Raw genomic sequence first — 18946 nt, 5'->3', positions numbered from 1 at the left:
GGGTATGTTTTGGCGACTATTATTGCGTTATATTAAGGGGGTGGGTACGAATTTTCGGCTTCAATGCTATTTAAATGGGATTCATTTTTTTTCGAATCCTGAGAAAACTATTATATAAGTATTTTTAAAAAATTTAAACGCAGAATGAAAGATTACGTTATTACCGAGGGCCGAAAGTCCCTGAAATCTTGTATAATTTTTATTTTAATAAGTTACAGGGGTGAAAAACTAAGAGAAAATTTAGTGTGATTTTTAATTTCAAATATCTCATTCAAAAGAAACTTTTTATTCATTCTAAGGGACTTTCGGCCCTCGGAAATAAAGTAATCTTTAATTCTGCGTTTAAATTTTTCAAAAATACTTGAAAGTATTTGAGTATGCAAATCCTGAGGACCGGCAACTATGTTCGGATTCTTTTACCTGCGACCTTGAACAATAACAAACTGAATCTTGCCATAAGGTGCAATGGTGCCTTGTTACCCCCTCTTCCTCCCCTATGTTATGAGCAGATAAAAAGCAATTTTTCGCAAAACAAAAACATTTTTTGTATTTGTATTTGTTGAGTCATTCTAAGCAAAAAATGTACTTACAAGTTTTTTCGTAAAATGAATAGTTTTCGAGATAAACGCGGTTAAACTTTAAAAAAATCGAAAAATTGCAATTTTTTAACCCGAATAACTTTTGATTAAAAAATAAAATAGTAATTCTGCTTGCAGCATTTGAAAGATCAAGTCAAATTATACCAGTATTGTATATTTGAATTGCTAAAAATTAATTTTTTTTATTGTTAAACAAAGTTATAAACAAACAGTGATTAAGCGTTTTGTTGTCCGCACCGCGCCTATGATTAGCCCCGGCGCAAATTGATCCTAAGTGAGACACAACCTGCACCGTCGAACTGCGAGGACAGTTTTGTGAGGCACGCTTATTAAGCGAGAGACCGCAAATTGAACCCATCCTACGATCAATGCAAGCGTTCGCAGGTCTCGCTTGGGAACTTTTGTCATTGGCGTACAATTTTCTTGGGTCGTGGAACGCGTGACTCACTGCCATTTGTTTGTTTTTACTTGTTTTTGTTTGCGAGATGGACGTATCTGAAATGAATACGGATGGTACCTAAGTACAATTTATTGTGACAAATAAAAATATTAGCATAGTCAAAACCCCAAGTGAAAACTGCTTTGTCTTTGTCATTAAATTCTGATAACTTTTGGTAGACTAAATAAGCGGCGATACGAAATTAATAATCAAAGTCATGCATTTACAATAAAATAACACATTATTAGAAAAACAAGGTGAAAAATGATTCATGTTACTTAAAACCGTGATCGATAAAAATATCGTATTACCCTCAAATTCAACTTGTCGGCATATTACATTTTTGTTTATGCTTAAAAATTAAAAACTAAATATGCAGATAGTGTTATTTTTTATGACCGATCAGTAGCGGAGGGATTATTAAATGACTCTGAGAATATTTTTTAAATATGTAGGTATTATGTGCAGAAATAAAATACCCAGTGTAAGATATCTTTTTATGCACCCGCTTATGATCAAATTCGATGTTTTCGAAAGCCATACCGCTAATAGGTCTGGATCCCGCGTATGAAAAAAAAGTTGATTAATAGCAAGCTGAAAATTTGTTAATAGCTTAAGGGTGTCTAGTCGGACAAACTTTGATATATTGGAACACTGGAACAGGGGAAGTTTTAATTGTGGAACAGGTTAAAAGTTTGGAACGGTCAGACCACGAAAACGGCACATGTATTTTGTCCGACAGAACAGACTTAAACTCTTTGAACAGAGATTAAACTCTCACGCAAAAATCAGACTGCTATTTATCACCAAATGGGCGTTTTAATGAGTGGAACATGTAGAATATGTCAAATGGCAGGAATTATGACAGGTGATAAATAGCAGTCTGATTTTTGCATGAGAGTTTAATCTCTGTTCGGAGAGTTTAAGTCTGTTCTGTCGGACAAAATAAATGTGCCGTTTTCGCGATGTGACCGTTCCAAATTTTTAACCTGTTCCACAATTAAAATTGCCCCTGTTCCAGTGTTCCCATTTATCAAAGTTTATCCGACTAGACACCCTTAAGCTATTAACAAATTTTCAGCTTGCTATTAATAAACTTTTTTTTCATACGCGGAATCCAGACCTATAAGACTACTAGGAACGTGTAAGATATTTTTAAAACGTTACGAATTACAAGTACGGAAATACCGATTTAAAGTTGCCTACACAATTCAGTACAAGGATCAGATACATCAGTATTTTTTAATCAGTATTTGTACTCAGTACCACAGAACCGGTATCAAAAGTAACCGTTACACGTCCGCACTGATTTTGCCCGTCTCTATTCGCCACAGCGACAGCCAAAGGTTGGGTCGGGTTGGGTTCAGTATGCGGTGCGCTAGAAAAATAAATGCACGGGTCACCCGTCCCGCCGCGCCGGCGCAGGTTGTATCTCGCTTAGGTTCAATGTCGCGGACATTCGACAAAACGCTCAATCACTGTTTATTTATAGCTTTGTTTAACAATAAAAAAATTAATTTTTAGCAATTCAAATAATCAATACTGCAGTGGGACTCTATAACTTTTATAGCGAAAGCGTAAGCGTAGCAAAGCAACGGTTCAGTTCGAATCGTACTCTGTATTGTGTGGCTTCGCTTCGCTATACTATCGCAATACTCTACGAACTGGACCGAATTGAAACGAACGATTGGGTAAAAATTAACGGCAACACAGCACGTCGTCTCAAGATTTTAGAGTTCTGTAATAATTGTCTTGTTCTATGCCATAGATAAACTCCGTCCTGTGGAAATGTGATGTGATCAATGAACTGTCAATACGGATGGAATAGGCACGAAAACAATTAATGCAGCCACGATACAAGAGAGAGGTCCTAGAGAGAGACAGACAAGGTGCTGGAAACTTTGACAGGCCGTGTAATTTGAGTTGCCTATATCAACTTAAATCGGGGAAATATAAAAGTAAAATTCTAAATATAATAGTAACATAAAACATAATCAAGGACTTCTTCGCTTTATATAAAACAGTTACTAATTTAGTATTTAAATAGTTTTAAAATTATTTAACTCCCAAATACTTTAGGAAAGTAGGTATTTGTTTTGATAAATACAAATAACAATTCTGAAAAGTATTTAAACTGATTTAAACACCAAGTATGGTACTGTGTACTCTATTTACTCTGTAAATACAAAGAAGCATTTAAATTTTGAAATATGTACTGCCAATCAGCCCTGAAAGTTAAAATATGAGGTCCATTCAACGAACTGTCAATACTGATTCAATCGGGTCCATTTATATAGGCAACTCAAATTACACGGCCTATCAAATTCTCCAGCACCTTGTCTGTCTCTCTCTAGAACCTCTCCCTTGTATGTTGGTGGCAATCTCGCTTCACTATTTGAATGGGACAGGGCCATTCCATCCGTATTGACAGTTCATTGGATGTGATTCTACATATTTGACAGATTTAACTAACCTATAATTCCAAAAAAGCATAAGGTAAACAAAAACAAGTGTTTATTGTTGAAATTAAATAAAATGTTGCCTATAAATTTAATAATTTTCGACGAACAAGAACGTAGGGATCAGTTACGGCTGCTTCGTGAAGAAGGTAGATTTTTAAGGGATAGAAGTGATTATTTTGGTTTGCCGGATTTACGATTCATAGAGTTGTTTAGATTAAATAAAGATTTATTCCATTACCTTTTTAATGAATTGCAACCGTTGATGGATAACATTATATATTTCTATGTTAAAAAAATGTATTTGTGAAAACTGAAAACTCAAGTACACTATGTATTTGTAAACAACAACGGCCAAAAAAACGAAAGGTGGTAAAAAACAACCTCAAAACCAAGTAAAATTGTCAATTTCTTCTTTTAATACGTCACTCTAAGCGCTAAACGTGGTGAAACGAAACCACAAATAATCACGTTCCGCTTTACTTCCGAACTCCATTCGGTGTTGCCGGCGTCATCCGACAGCAGTTTACAGAGTATAACTTGATGAAAGCGTTCGGAAATCACGCTTACGCTTTCGCTATAAAAGTTACAGAGTCCCGGTACTGGTATAATTTGACTTGAGCTTTCAAATGCTGCAAGCAGAATTGCTATTTTTTAAAATTTTTTTAAAGTTTAAAGATAAACCGCGTTTATCTCGAAAACTATGCATTTTACGAAAAAACTTGTATTGTCCTTTTCATGATCATTTTTCAGTGCGTAACAAATGATAGGAAAAAGGGTAAGTCCGTGATAATACACATTTATGACATTAAATTCTAACACGACATTTTAGTTAAATCTGACAGTTGTCACATTTTATTTTCAATTTGGAATAAAAAAAAATCAAATGTGTTTCTTGCATTTATAAAATGGTATTTTCTTTGATTTGTATAGTCTTATAAATTATACAGATTATATTTGTAATATTATGATCTAATTAAAAAAAAATATTTTTTTATTATGGCGCCATCTATCGACAACTGTAATAACTAGAAGAAATGTTATAAAAATATCACCGACGAAATGTAATCACCGACGTGCCTTTTTTTCTGTCACATACAATTTAATGCGTTAGAAAGAAATCGAAAAACTGTGACGCACTGAAAGATGATCATGAGAAATACTGTATAAACATTTTTTGCTTAGAATGACCCCAAAAATACAAAAAAAAATGTTTTGTTTTACGAAAAATCGCTTTTTATCTGCCCTTAACATTGGTGAAAGGAGGGGCTAACAAGACACCATCGCACCTTCCGGCAAGATTCAGTTTTTCATTGTCCAAGGTCTCAGGTAAAAGAATACGAACATAGTTGTGTTGCCGGTCCTCAGGTTTTGCATATTCAAATACTTCAAGGGCCCGGTCTCTATAGCGACTTTTAAATGACAAAAAGTCTGTGTATTCACATATAAAGCTTTTAATTCATGTTCATGTTTAAATAATAAATTTAGTTGAGAGCAAGATAATATTGTATTTAAATGGTCCAGAGTTAATAAAGAAAAATCCATAATGTCCTCAATTATCTCAAAACTGGGTAGCATCTACTAATCTACTCCCAATTATTTTTTAACTATATAGCAACCACATTCAATGACTACCTTGGCGATGTGACAAAATGGTGTATACCAATATTTCAAATACTTATTTTTCTTGGTTGTACATTTTATTTATTAATAAAAAAAAGTTAAGATATAAATATTTTTCTGTACTTTTAGCTCAGTTCAACTAAACCTTACATAAGAAAAAAAGCTGTATTAATGATGTATAAAGTATTTTTAAAGTATCCAGATGCCTTGAGGCCTGCCTTTCCTAGGTTAAAGGAAAAATTAGAAGACCCAGATCCAGGTAAATATTCGCTTTTTTAATTTGTTGTCTTATTAAACAGAGAAAAATCAGAAAGACCGCTTTGATCCAATATTTTATGGAACTTTTTAAAAGAAACCAAAATCAAATAAAACAAACACACTAGAAATAATAGTTGAAGACATAGAACAATAAAAGCAATTACATTAAAAAAGAGGTATAAGAAAATAAATAAGCCTTAAAGAAAATAATGTGTGTACTTTTAGACCAGGAGGCAGCGCTGAAAAATCTCTTTGAATTTACAGACGAGACGATTTACATTAATCAGACGAGAAGGTCTTTTTCAAGAAACCAAGAACTCGAAAGGATATATAAAAATATGCTGCCAGAATATAAGCTTTATGCTCGCCGCCGGGACTTCGAAAATTTATCAGAATTGCAAGATTTAGCCCAAGAATACAAAACTTTAGAAGACGAAAGGACCCGAGAAAATCAAAATTTTCGCGGAAATTGGGTACGTACAATTACAAACCCTACAGAATACGATGCCAAAAGGACATGTTTTAGATGCAAGATGTCAGGTCAGTTCCGTAAGAATTGTAAAAACCCATGGAAAAAGTTTTGTTCGCGATGACGTTTGTACAGCAGTGACTGCTGTTCCAGACGTCAGGGAAACGAATAAGGAACTGGAGAAACAAGGAGTCGTCCCAGTCTGAGGAGCAAGATTCGACTCCGTTTGTTTTCGCCGTTACACAACAAGCAAGCAACGACATGCGACTGTTCGCATCACTGAAAATCGGAAAAAGATCCTACAAAGCATTAATTGACACAGGGACCATTAAAAATTACGCCGGAGATAGAATAGCGCAGATATTCAAACACTCTCTACATAGCTATAACGGAAAAACTAGACTAGCAAACGGATCTTCAATGGAGCTTAACATGTAATAATTTACATGTTTACTCCCATTGGAGTATGAAGGGAACCATTCTCGTTGGAACTTTACCGCGCTGAGCAGATGGGACGTGAATAATTATAAAATTCCCTTATCTTCCTTAGTCTCAGCATCGGTTATGGCTTGCAAATTGTAGAAGCCTCGGAGGTGTTACCAGAGAAGGTTACCATTGTTTTCAGTCTGGTAGGATGTAGAATAACATTTTTGGATGTTGTTTTATGTGCTATTAGATTGAAAGTTTTTTTAAAATTAACAATGTTATTCAAATTTATACATTTATTGGGGGCTCGCTCACTACGCTTGCCTCCGTTTATTTATGAGCCGTAAATTACCTCACTACGGTACACCTTGCGGCTCGAGTTGGCCTGCTTAAACTTGCGAATCACGTCAGTACGGTGCACCTCGCTACTCAGGTCGGCTTGCCTAGCTCACCTCGCTTGGCTGGTTGTGGAGCCCAGAACTGTCGTTTCAGGACTGACGCCTGACGGATCTCTGCTTGTGGTCTCCTTAAATATCCCTCTGCCGGTGTTGTTTCGGAGAGGTGGAACTGAGTGGGGGCGTCTGCGCGATTTGAGAGAATCGCACGGTTCCAAGTCTCGATGCGTGTTGGGCGTATCAGCGTATCATTACAATATTACCCGTATACACGCTAATGGTGAATATAACATTCTTAATTTTATGTCAAATATTCCGCAATAACTATCTCTTAAAACCTACCAAATTTCATTTGCATATCTTAACTGGTTTTAAAGCAATAAATAAATATCCACAAGGAAGAACTTCCTGTAGTTGGCTGTATACCATTAATTACAAGTGAAATTTAATAAAAAATGTTCCTCTTGGTAAAAGGTATATTAGTTTAAAAAGCCCTAAAGGGCTACAAACATATAAACAAAACGTTTTCGCTCTGTAACAAGAGACATGGTGATCATGTGTTACAATCAGTGTTACAAGAACATGGTGAGCCAACCAAAAAATACAAGGTCAAAGCCTTTCAAAAAAGACTTTGGTCAAAGACTTTTGTCTGTTTTTTGAAAGGCTTTGACCTTGTATTTTTTGGTTGGCTCACCATGTTCTTGTAACACTGATGATGCTCTTGTTACAGAGCGAAAACGTTTTGTTTATATGTTTGTAGCCCTTTAGGGCTTTTTAAACTAATATACCTTTTACCAAGAGGAAATTTTTTTATTAAATTTCACCAATAAATAAATCGTCAGTTTGTAAGAACAAATTCAACATCCCGTATATCGGAAACCAAACATTTGCGGACATACGTTTATAAAGCCAACTGACATTATTTTTTCATGCAGAATTATCCCTTAAAGTTTGTCGCACTTATTTAGAAACACCGTGTATTAATGAAGAACATGTCTAGTTGTTAAAGTACCTAACTTTTTTATTATCCAACATAAACGAATGAGTCAAAAAAGAAAAACAGAGTCTATAGTTGGATGTTAATTTCAGTATTTTATAAATGCTAGAATAGTCCACACGGTGATGCGAACTTTGGTAAAAAACACAGTTTGATTGGTACACCCGGTATACAATAAAAATTTACCTGTTTAGCAACAATATTATTATAGTGGTATTGTTGAAGAATCAGTCTATAACATGTTCAAAAATCGCTTAAATCGGCCAACAGGTTTAGGAAATATGAGACATAAAAAATCACCAAATTTTTAAGTGGGCCGATTTCTATGCACGTAAGTTTATAAGCGCTAAAAAAATTCAGTAATATCCCTATTCTACTTTGCAATATAATCTGTACAATTTATAAGACTATACATATCAAAGAAAATACCATTTTATAAATGCAATAAACACAATTGATTTGTTTTTATGCCAAATTGCAAATAAAATGTGACAACTGTCAGATTTAACTAAAATGTCATGTTAGAATAAATGTTCTAAATGTATATTATCACGGACTTACCTTTTTTTTTCTATCATTTGTGACGCAGTGAAAAATGCCCATGAAAAGGACCATATAAAAATATTTTTAAAACTGAGTGTCAGAACGAATGCCAAATCTAATTAATGGCGAGAACATCAAATACGATAATAATATGACGTCACGACCAATGAAGCGTTTTTGGCTGCCTGCTATATTTGAATTTTCTCTCGATTTTAATCGTCTTTAGGGGCCAAACGAAAGACAAAAAAACATTTTTTTTTTCTCTGATATATGTTTTAAATTATATTCTGTTGAGGTTTGTAGCATTTTTTTTAGTTTAAAATTTTATGCAAGTTCCCTATTTGTATATGCATAAATACGGTAAAATGCCCTGTCTTTGTGATGCAACAAATAGAGAAAAAATTGGAATATAAGTTATGATTTTAATTTGGACTTTATATTGTAGGTGTTCAGTCAGCAGCAGTTAATGTTGTTTGTGAACTAGCTAGAAAAAATCCGAAAAACTATTTGAGTCTTGCTCCAGTCTTCTTTAAACTAATGACAACAAGTACAAATAACTGGATGCTAATCAAAATTATTAAACTGGTAAGTATTGTTTGCATTTTATCTAGTTTTTTTATTATAATATCAAGGTGTTTGATAAATATCATTTTACGTACTGTTAGAGAAACAAAATACGATATTTAAACTCGTTATTTAAACAAGCGCTGTAAAGCTTACTAAAATTTATTGATCTGGTACATACCTAATATTCAATGTTTATGTATTTCCAGTAAGTAATAAAATAAGTGCTAAAATGAGAGTAAACATTGATTTTTTTTTTCCAAAAAACATGACGCGTAGTTGATTTCTGCCTGTTCCAATTATATTTGTTCCTCTTTTAGTGTTTGGTCCTGATCCAGTCTACTTTCACATCATTAAATCATTAAACGTTGAATTTGTTTTTAAGTTGTTGGAGACAATGTTCAAAGTCTCTATAATAAAGTCATTTCTTATTTAACCAAACTAATTTTTTCATTTTATACAATTCTTCCTATTTTTTGTATATGTAGTATATATACAGTGTTATTCAAAAGTGTGGTCCCTCCTCTTATCTTTTGAACGGTTATACTTATAATAGTGAAATTTGGAGGGAGAAAATAAACGGAAATGATACCTCGTTTAAAACGTATTGAAAATACGTACTTAATCATACTAATTTTATTTGAGTTTAAGCTCATTTTGATGAATAAATTAAATAAATACTAAATTATTGTAGTTTCGCATTTAATTAATAGATATTCAAACGTCCGCCTCTGGTTAGTTGTCAAAAAGTTGACGTTTTTAAATTCCCTAATTAGGGATTCCAATGAACTGTCAGTGGTGGTCGGTGGATGGCTAAAGCGACATGGCCATAGACATAGTTAAGGGGGGTGGTCATGTCGTATCTAATGTTTACATTGAATATTGACAAATTTGTAAAGAATATCCTGTTTGGTTTTGTTTTTTTGTTAATTGTGTAGCGAAATTTGTGAAATTGTGATAGCAAAGTAAATATGAAGTGGTTTAAACATTGGATACGCCTATGGATGACAGTTTCGCCATCCAGCAGCCATATTATATCACGTGATTTGGAATGCCTAATTGTTTTTACGTCAACGTCAACTTTTTTGACAAATAACCAGAGGCGGACGTGTGAATCATGGTACACGACAATTAGACCGAAAGCAGTAGACCGAACTCATTGGACCGAAAAGCACTTTACCGAACAGCGTTAAACCGAAATGGTACATAAATTAAAAAATATTGCAGTAAATTATGCTAAGATTTTGTATATCTGTCTTTTTGTTTATTATATTTTTTTGTATTATTTTATATATAGACTGTGTAAATTATTACTCTGTACAGTCTGATATGAAATAATTTTCATCCGTTAAACAAATTAGTGAAGGTAAAAATAAATTAAAGGTAGAGTGACGTAAACTCTCCAGTACGTTGTGCTCTTAGACAAGGAAAGAGAGAGGACGAGTAATCCTATGACCAAAAGTGAAGCCGAACCGCCACCAGAGATTTTGATCAGCGACGTATCTTTGGGGTATTGTTATGGATTGAGTATTTAAAATGAAAAAATCAGTCGTGTGATGGATGACCGAAGTTAACTTTAACGTTTGAGTTAAAGTTAAGATAACTCTCAGGGATGACGTGCCCATAACTATTTACGTAAATTCGGTGTGATGGATCTTTCACCGTTATGAGATAGTTATTTCTTCAGCGTTAAAAAAGAGAAATAACATTTGACTAACAAAGTTTGAAGTAACAAAGAGAACCTATGTAGAAATAGTACAAGTTAGAGTGAGCGCGAGAGATCGATCGGAAAAGGATCCGAATATGCCACAAGCTTGACAGGATGCGAAGTTACCCATAAAAGCAGCGTTGCCGAATTGATACAATTGTACTAGTTTGATACAGTTAACAACCAAACTTTTGATACTAAAGTATCTTAAAGTAAAAACCTCCAATTTTGTGATATAATAAATTTGCTTCAAATAACATTAAACGACGTTTTTTAAGTTTTTGTACAAAATGTGTTGGTTTAGTACATTTTGAGTCACTATTTCACTCATTCCAGTGCATTTACAAAAATTTCTCTGGCAACACTGCATATGTTTATAAATTTCAACAATTATATTGAATTATATCTCGAGTTGATTTTTGTATGATTTTTAAAATTATATTACCCTTCTATTCTTAAATTATTAGCTTTATTTTTTATTTTTAATTATTATTTTAATCGTATTATTACGTACAGGCTTGTAATTGTTATTTGAAGTCTTATTTTTTTGATATTTTTAATTTTGTACTGCTTTATATTTTTGATATTAAATTAATAACATGCCGCACAAAATCATAGGACAACATCAAGCAGTTATTCGTTGAATATTCACTTGATTTATATCTAAAAACAATTCAAAAGATGAACTAACCTTACATATCCTTACATAACTACACAGTTATCTCATAACTTGAGGTTTAACGTCGCGTTATAAAGTGACAGTCGATATACCAGATAACTCAAGAACTGTCAAGAAATAACGCAAGTAGTTAAGTTAAATATGATACATCACACCAATTCGAGGATTATAACATAACTACAGGATAACTTTATGTTAACGATAACTTCGGTCATCCATCACACGGCTGAATGAAATGTATTTAAAATGAAAAATTTGTATACGGTAAATGTTTTATTAAGTTGCTTTTTGTTTATAATGCTTTTCGGTCTCCTGCTTTTCGGTCTTCTACTGTTCGGTCTAGTGAGGTTTCGGTAAAGTGCTTTTCGGTCTAATGAGTTCGGTATACTGCTTTCGGTCTAACGATTTCGGCCTCTTTACAGTAAACCGTGAATCATAGATGTAAATATTAACATAGATTTAGCCTACCCTCCGCGCTTCCTGACGACAAGATCTCTTGCATTGGTTTGCGGTATCTCTTTCTAGCACATTGTATCGAGAAACTAAGATGACATTAAGTGTGAGTATAGGCACGGAAGCGGAAGACTACTGTCGGAACTTTACTATGCGTAAGAGTGAAACAGCACTGAGCCAAATAAAAAAGATGGTGTCGTCAAGTCGTCACTGATAATATATAAGTCTATGGTTTGAATATTTATTAATTAAATGCGAAACTTCAATTTGAATATACCTATTTAATCTTACTATTTTTTTGGGTTTAAGTTGATTTTGATTTTGATGAATAAATTAAATAAAAATAACATTGTAGTTTCACGTTTAATTAACAAAAATTCAAATGTCCGCCTAGGGTTATTTGTTAAAAAAGTTGATGTTTTTAATTCTCTGGTTGTTTTTACGTCAACGTCAATCTTTTTGACAAGTAATCATAGGCGGAAGTTTAAATTTTTATTAATTAAATGCGAAACTACAATTTTGTATTTATTTAGTTTATTCAACAAAATGAGCGTAAACTCAAACAAAAGTAGTATGGCTGGATAGGTATTTTCAATACCTTTCAAACGAGGTATCACTTACCATAAGGTCCCATTTAAAATTATCTGTCACAGTGGCGCTGTAAAGTCATCTGTCACTATTACGTCACCTGTTATGGATAGTTGAGAAGCTAACGTCCGTTTATTTCCTCCCTCCAAATTTCACTATTACAGGTACATATAACCATTCAAAAGATATGAGGGGGGATCCAACTTTTGACTAGCACTGTAGTATAATTCTTTCAGACACTTAGGCACTTGTTAAGAGATGTTCCCAGTAGTCGGTAAGTCGACTGCTTTTTCAATGGCAATTTCAGACATGCCAGTTCGTTAGATTCCTCAAACCCCAGCAAAAGAATTCTTTTAAATAGCAATTCTTTATGTTTTATTGCCAGAAAATAAATTTATGTAATTTTTACTATGAAACTAAGAATACACGTCCACGCGTCCGAATGAAATATGAACCAACCTTTGATTTGAATGTATTCTTTCATTGTGACTACATTTTTATATCTACTTCTCTTTAGATTTCTTCCAATACGAGTATTAAGCTACTTTTCATAAAATGTTATTCGACCTCTTTTGGCTAATTAGTCGGCAGTTTCATGTTCTTTCTCTCTGACGTATTCCGAATAATTTTTTCGAATAGAACAACTAAATTTTCGTTGAATTTACTAGATTTCTCTAACCATTCCCATATCACTTTGGAGCTGATGATTGATCTGAGCTCTTGTATTCGAATTTTTTGTCCACGTTTGACTGGGTGCATCTTCTAATAGCGTTCATGTCCGCATGAAAGGTTCATGGCACTTCATTGCCATGGCCTTTTTAGCTTAGATACGGTATCTTTGTTGTATTCATTTCTATAACTTAGAGAAATCGAGTTATCGTGCCTTCGTATGAATCTGTCATATACAATATGGCTGGAACTGGAAATGGCAAAACATGATTTAAATGATTTCAATATACCGGGTGTCCCAATAAGAATGACTCTCGGTCATATCTCACGAACCGTTTATAGTACAGCTTTGAGAAAAAAATATCTATAACAAAAGTTGCCTCGGGAAAAGCCTGGAAATTATTTTCATAATTGTAGGTCCACCGCTAGATGGCGTAATTGAATATCAAAAATTAAAAAATCAAAATTTTACAAAATTTACCTAATGAAAGGGCACTGGAAATCCATTCATCGTATTCTTCATAAAATTCTGGGCATATTTGATTTCACAAGTTTAAGTCTACCTTTGCAAATAAGAGGTGGGGGTGAGTGGGAACCTTCTTATGAAAAAATGGCTGTAAGTCCGGTTCTGCTAAATCGAATTTTGCATACTTGATCTTGTTGAAAACAGCTCTTTTTCGTCAATGTAATAGTCTTACTTTCGAAATAGCATAATAAGTAATATGCAAGCTAGGAGGCGTTATTTAATCAATTTCGGAAATCTAGTTTTCTTGGGAGAATATTAAATGCAAGTATGCATTTTTAATCCTGTATTACAAAATTAGACCAAATTAGCAACATAATACCGAAAACAGCATGTCGATACCTTTTTTCTACTCGAGATATCTCAAAAAACGTGTAAATTTTAAACAACTGAATGTCACCGGTAAACGAAGTTAAGGAAAAGTAGTGTGCTATGGAAAAAACAAAAAAAAGTTTTCCAGATGTAAACGTATATAATTAATTAAAACAACAATACGATAAACAACACCATAAAATATAACAAAGAAATAAAAGCAACTACTTACTTAGTGACGACCTAAATGTTCAAATTATTGCCCATCATTTTCGACTCTTTCAAGAGTAGATTGAACAGCAGTCTCAATCTCTAGATTCTAGATAATGTTTTCTCGAGTAGAGGGCCTAGCGGCAAAAACAAGGTCTTTAATCCGTCCCCATAAATAAAAGTCTAGAACAGTTAAATCTGTTGCTATTCAATCTACTCTTGAAATAGTAAATGCTTGCATCGAAAATGATGGGCAACAACTTGAACATTTAGGCAGTCACTAAGACTAAGCAAGTAGTTGCTTTTATTTCTTTGTTATATTTTATAGTGTTGTTTATCTTTTTGTTGTTTTAATTAATTATATACGTTTACATCTGGAAAATGCTTATTTGTTTTTTCCATAGCACACTACTTTTCCTTAACTTCGTTTACCGCTGACAGTAACAGTTATGTTTAAAATTTACACATTTCTTAAGATATCTCGAGATAGAAAAAAGGTATCGACATGCGGTTTTCGGTATTATTTTGCTAATTTGGTCTAATTTTGTAATACAGGATTAAAAATGCATACTTCTATTTAATATTTTCCAAAGAAAATTAGATTTCTGAAAATAATTAAATATCGCCTCCTAACTTGCATATTACTTATTAGGCTATTTCGATGATAAGACACTTACATTCAAGCCTATTCTGTAACTCATTTCGATGATAGAAGTCAGTAAAATCGAATAGAAGTGGCTAAGTCAAATAGAAATAGTCCAAATCCGTATTCCATAACTACTTCGGAATCTCTACAATCGTAATAGTGAATAGAAATCACTTCGACAGCATTTACCCTGTCGAGGTGAGATTTCGATTATCGGAATTGTGGTTGACGCAAGCGCATTTTGTTTTGTTTTGGCGTTTATATTTTATATATAAAAATAATTGATTACTACTTATTTATAATTATTTATAGTATTTCTACCTTTTTTTTTTAGCTGCTTCATTTTTAGTCTGTGGTTTTATTTGTTTAGATAATTATATATTTAATTTAGACATGTTGTAGGACCTAACCTTATTTATTTGCTATGTGACATCTGAATGTTTGCCACTCGCAGTGTTGCCATACTGTTTTTGCTTTTATTTCTTGTACAATTTCAATCAATGGTATAATTTACGAGAATAGCATACAATAGACTTCTTATGCGTTGATTGATAAATATATATATTTGTATATTATACTAGTATACCTACTTGTATATTTATCAGTCAACGCTCATAGTCTGAACAAATTATAGAAAAGTTGCCATTTTTGGGAAAAGTTGTTTAGCAGTTATTTTAGCTGGAGTCGAATCTTAAAGATTGCATATTATTAGTAATATCAATTTTAAATAATTTATTTAAACAAAATCCGTTCCAACAAAATATGATCGTCATCGGATCGTCCTTCCCACTGTTCCAACAAGAATTGGGATCTTGTAGTCTTAAAATAGATCTTAAAATAGATCTGTAGATCTTAAAATTAACACCTCAAAGACAGAATTTATGACCAACCTTGTAGTCAGCGATAAAATTCAGATTGAGAGTCATAGCATCGACCAAGTAATAGCTTACAAATATCTAGGGCATGAGATTCGCTTAGGCCGAGATAACCAGACAACTGAAATACAAAGAAGGATAGGTCTCACATGGGCTGCCTTCGGTAGATTAAATAACATTTTCAAGTCTAATATTCCAGTTTGTTTAAAAAGAAAAGTTTTTGACCAGTGTGTTTTGCCGGTTCTTACATATGGTGCAGAAACACTAACTCTGACAAAAAGAACAATAAATAAAATAAGAGTTACACAACGCGCTATGGAAAGATCAATGTTAGGTATTACCATCAGAGATAAAGTACCGAACCTAGAAATAAGAAGAAGAACAGGAGTCACGGAGGCAGTTGAAAGAATAGCCATGGCTAAATGGGCTTGGGCAGGACATGTTGCCAGACTGACGGATGACAGATGGACCAAAAAGATTCTGGAATGGCGACCAAGGCAGGAGGCATATCGAAGCAGAGGACGACCACCGACTAGATGGACGGATGATATCAAGCGCATCACCACAAATTGGATGCAAGAAGCTCAAGATAGAAATAGGTGGAAATTTTTACGGGAGGCCTACGTTCAGCAGTGGACAAATATAGGCTAGTTGATGATGATGAGTGACAGTTTCGTGATGACCATTTCAGTAATCATTCAGTAATCATTTTTTTTCATAAGTTTTTCATTGATTGTCATTTGTTTCGAGCTTCTGTCATGTGTCACATAATAATTAATATATCTACGGCATACGTCTCTGGTTTTTATCATTGGATATACCAACAACAATATACATATTGACAGATAAATCAGTTATGAGTCAGGTAACCGTTCCAACATCAGTTTCCAAATTACCGTCATCGGACGATAACTGGGCGACACAATTACGAACATGCGCACAACAAACGGTACAAGTAGTTTCGTGACGGTTTCTGGACCGTCCAAAAGTTTATGTTGAAACAAACCTAATAACATCAACTTAAATATCTTTGATTTAAAACGACCGGTTTCATAATCAACTTAAAGTGAACATTAACTAAAGTTTGACATTTACCCGTATGAATTGCATTGATAAAGGTACCAACTTAAAATTGAAAGTCCACTTTAACTGATTATAAAACCGAGCGTTAAAAGCATTTATACTTCTTATATTGACTTTCACTTATCTTTTTATTTATCAGTTTATCTTCTTTTTTATATCAATTTTAATTAACTCTAATTTAAAACCATTTATTCTCTTTTGAGATTTTTGCATCCAGTATTTACACTAATATTTTATTTACTTTTCAAAACTTGAGGATAGTATGAAGAAAGTATGAAAACATTGAGGATATGGCAACGGTGGCATATTTCGAGTAACAACCAGGTCACAGAACACTGGTTAATGCGCGGTTGCCGCCTCCTCAGAACCGCGTGAAATAGAAGTCAGAGATTTCGATTACGATATGAGTTACAGAATACCAATCCAAACACAAAAATGACGCGATAGATATCAAACATTCCGATTTTGGGTAATTACGATTCGACTTGGTCATTTCTATTCGATTTGTTAAAAGTTACAGAATAGGGCTGATTGACGAAAAAGAGCTGTTTTCAACAAGACCAAGTATGCAAAATTCGATTTAGCAGAACCGGACGTACAGCCATTTTTTCATAAAAAGGTTCCCACTCACCCCCACCTCTTATTTGCAAAGGTAGACTTAAACTTGTGAAATCAAATATGCGCAGAATTTTATGAAGAATACGATGATTGAATTTCCAGTGCCCCTTCATTGGGTAAATTTTGTAAAATTTTGATTTAAATTTTTGATATTTAATTACGCCCTCTAGCGGTGGACCTACAATTATAAAAATAATTTCCAGGTTTTTCCCGAGGCAACTTTTGTTATAAATATTTTTTCTCAAAGATGTACTATAAACGGTTCCTGAGATATAGCCGAGAGCCATTCTTATTGGGACACCCGGTACATGTCAGCTGTCATTCGCCCAATCATCTCCGCAAGTTCGGTATGTCCTTTCCAAGCCACCATCAAAAATAATGCTCTCTATGAGGTTACAACTGGCATACTGTTCGCCAACTCTTCTGTAGACGAAATTTCATCAATTTCACTTGTTCGCCATATGGCGAACGGTATGCCAGCTGCAACCTCACACAGAGCGTTAATTTTGGTGGTGGCGGCATGGAGCCACAATGGTGCTATGGAGCGGTATTACTTGGAAAGGACATACAAAACTTGAAAGTGATTGGGCGATTGACAGCTGGCATAAACAATTGAAACCCTTTTAAAAGATCATGTTTTGCTATTTGCCAGCCATATTGGATATGACAGATTGGTGCTAATGCACGATAACGCACGTCCTTATGTCGCTAGAATAGTGAATACCTATCTTGATAGATTCAATTTAAAAGATTATATTGGCCACCATACAGCCCATATCAGATTTAAATCCGATTGAGCATTTCTGACACTCTAAAACATGGTATTGCAGCACAAAATCCGAAATATAGAAAATATTGCGAAATTCCAGCACAATATCGAAAAAATATTAGATATTTTTCTCCAGGAGTGTATTTTGTTTTGACGTCGTGTCATACTCGACATTTTGGTGTATAAGCAGGAAGGTTCATCATCATCATCAATGGCGTTATAAACTCTTCGTGAGTCTTTGCCGCGTTTACTGTTGCCTTCCATGTTTGTCGGTCCTGTGCCACTAATTCCCATTGTCTCACTCCCATTTTCTCCAGATCTTCTTTGACCTTTCCACCTTTTTCTATGCCGTCCTACAGACCTTCTTCCATCTGGCCTTTCCCAAAACACATTGTTTATAAGGTGATTGTCGTTACTGCGTATCACATGCCCTGTCCATCTGAGTCTATTGTCCTTTGTATATCTGACTAGATTTTCCTTTCCGAGTACAGACTCTAACTCGTTATGGTATTTGCGCCTCCATTTGTTTGTCACGCTGTCTCTGCAAGGGCCATATATCATTCGAAGGATTTTACGTTTTCACAGCAGCATTTTATTTACTTTTCTTTTTGTTAGTGTCCATGTTTCGCTTCCATACGCGACTGCTGGTCGTATTCTGGTCTTATATATCTGGATTTTGGCACCTCGTGAAAGAAGTTTTGACTTAATTAAATGTTGCATTGCAAAATGAGATCAGTTTCCTGTCATTATTCGCGTTTTAACTTCTCGCTCTATTTTGTTGTCATTTGTGATTGTTGCTCCTAGATATTGAAATTCTTTAACCATTTCGAAATTATGATCGTTTATAGTAATGTTTTGCCTTATTCGCCGTCGTTCTTGTTTTGAGACGACCATGTATTTTGTTTTGTTTTCATTTTTTTTAGACCGATGTTTAATGCTGCTTCTTCAACGCTCGAGAAAATATCCTTAACTTCTAATGTTGATTGTGCCTCTGCATCTACGTCATCGGCAAAAACCAGTATGATTTTTGCTCTCCGAGCA

At 34.0% G+C, this 18946-nt stretch overlaps 1 protein-coding gene across 2 annotated transcripts in view; it reads left to right on the top strand.

Annotated features, from left to right (window-relative positions):
- The window catches only part of LOC114339188 (AP-3 complex subunit delta), a 164356-nt gene that overhangs the window by 15506 nt on the left and 129904 nt on the right, over positions 1 to 18946 (top strand). For both annotated transcript variants that reach the window (XM_050647191.1, XM_028289815.2), the window contains 2 exons: positions 5250 to 5379; positions 8654 to 8793. In XM_050647191.1, the coding sequence (XP_050503148.1) occupies positions 5250 to 5379; positions 8654 to 8793 (270 nt within the window). The remainder of the gene's footprint in view (positions 1 to 5249; positions 5380 to 8653; positions 8794 to 18946) is intronic.

The sequence above is a fragment of the Diabrotica virgifera genome, chromosome 3 (assembly GCF_917563875.1).
Source record: "Diabrotica virgifera virgifera chromosome 3, PGI_DIABVI_V3a".
In the NCBI taxonomy this organism is placed as follows: Eukaryota; Metazoa; Arthropoda; class Insecta; order Coleoptera; family Chrysomelidae; genus Diabrotica; species Diabrotica virgifera.
This window is presented reverse-complemented; position numbering and strand designations above follow the sequence as displayed.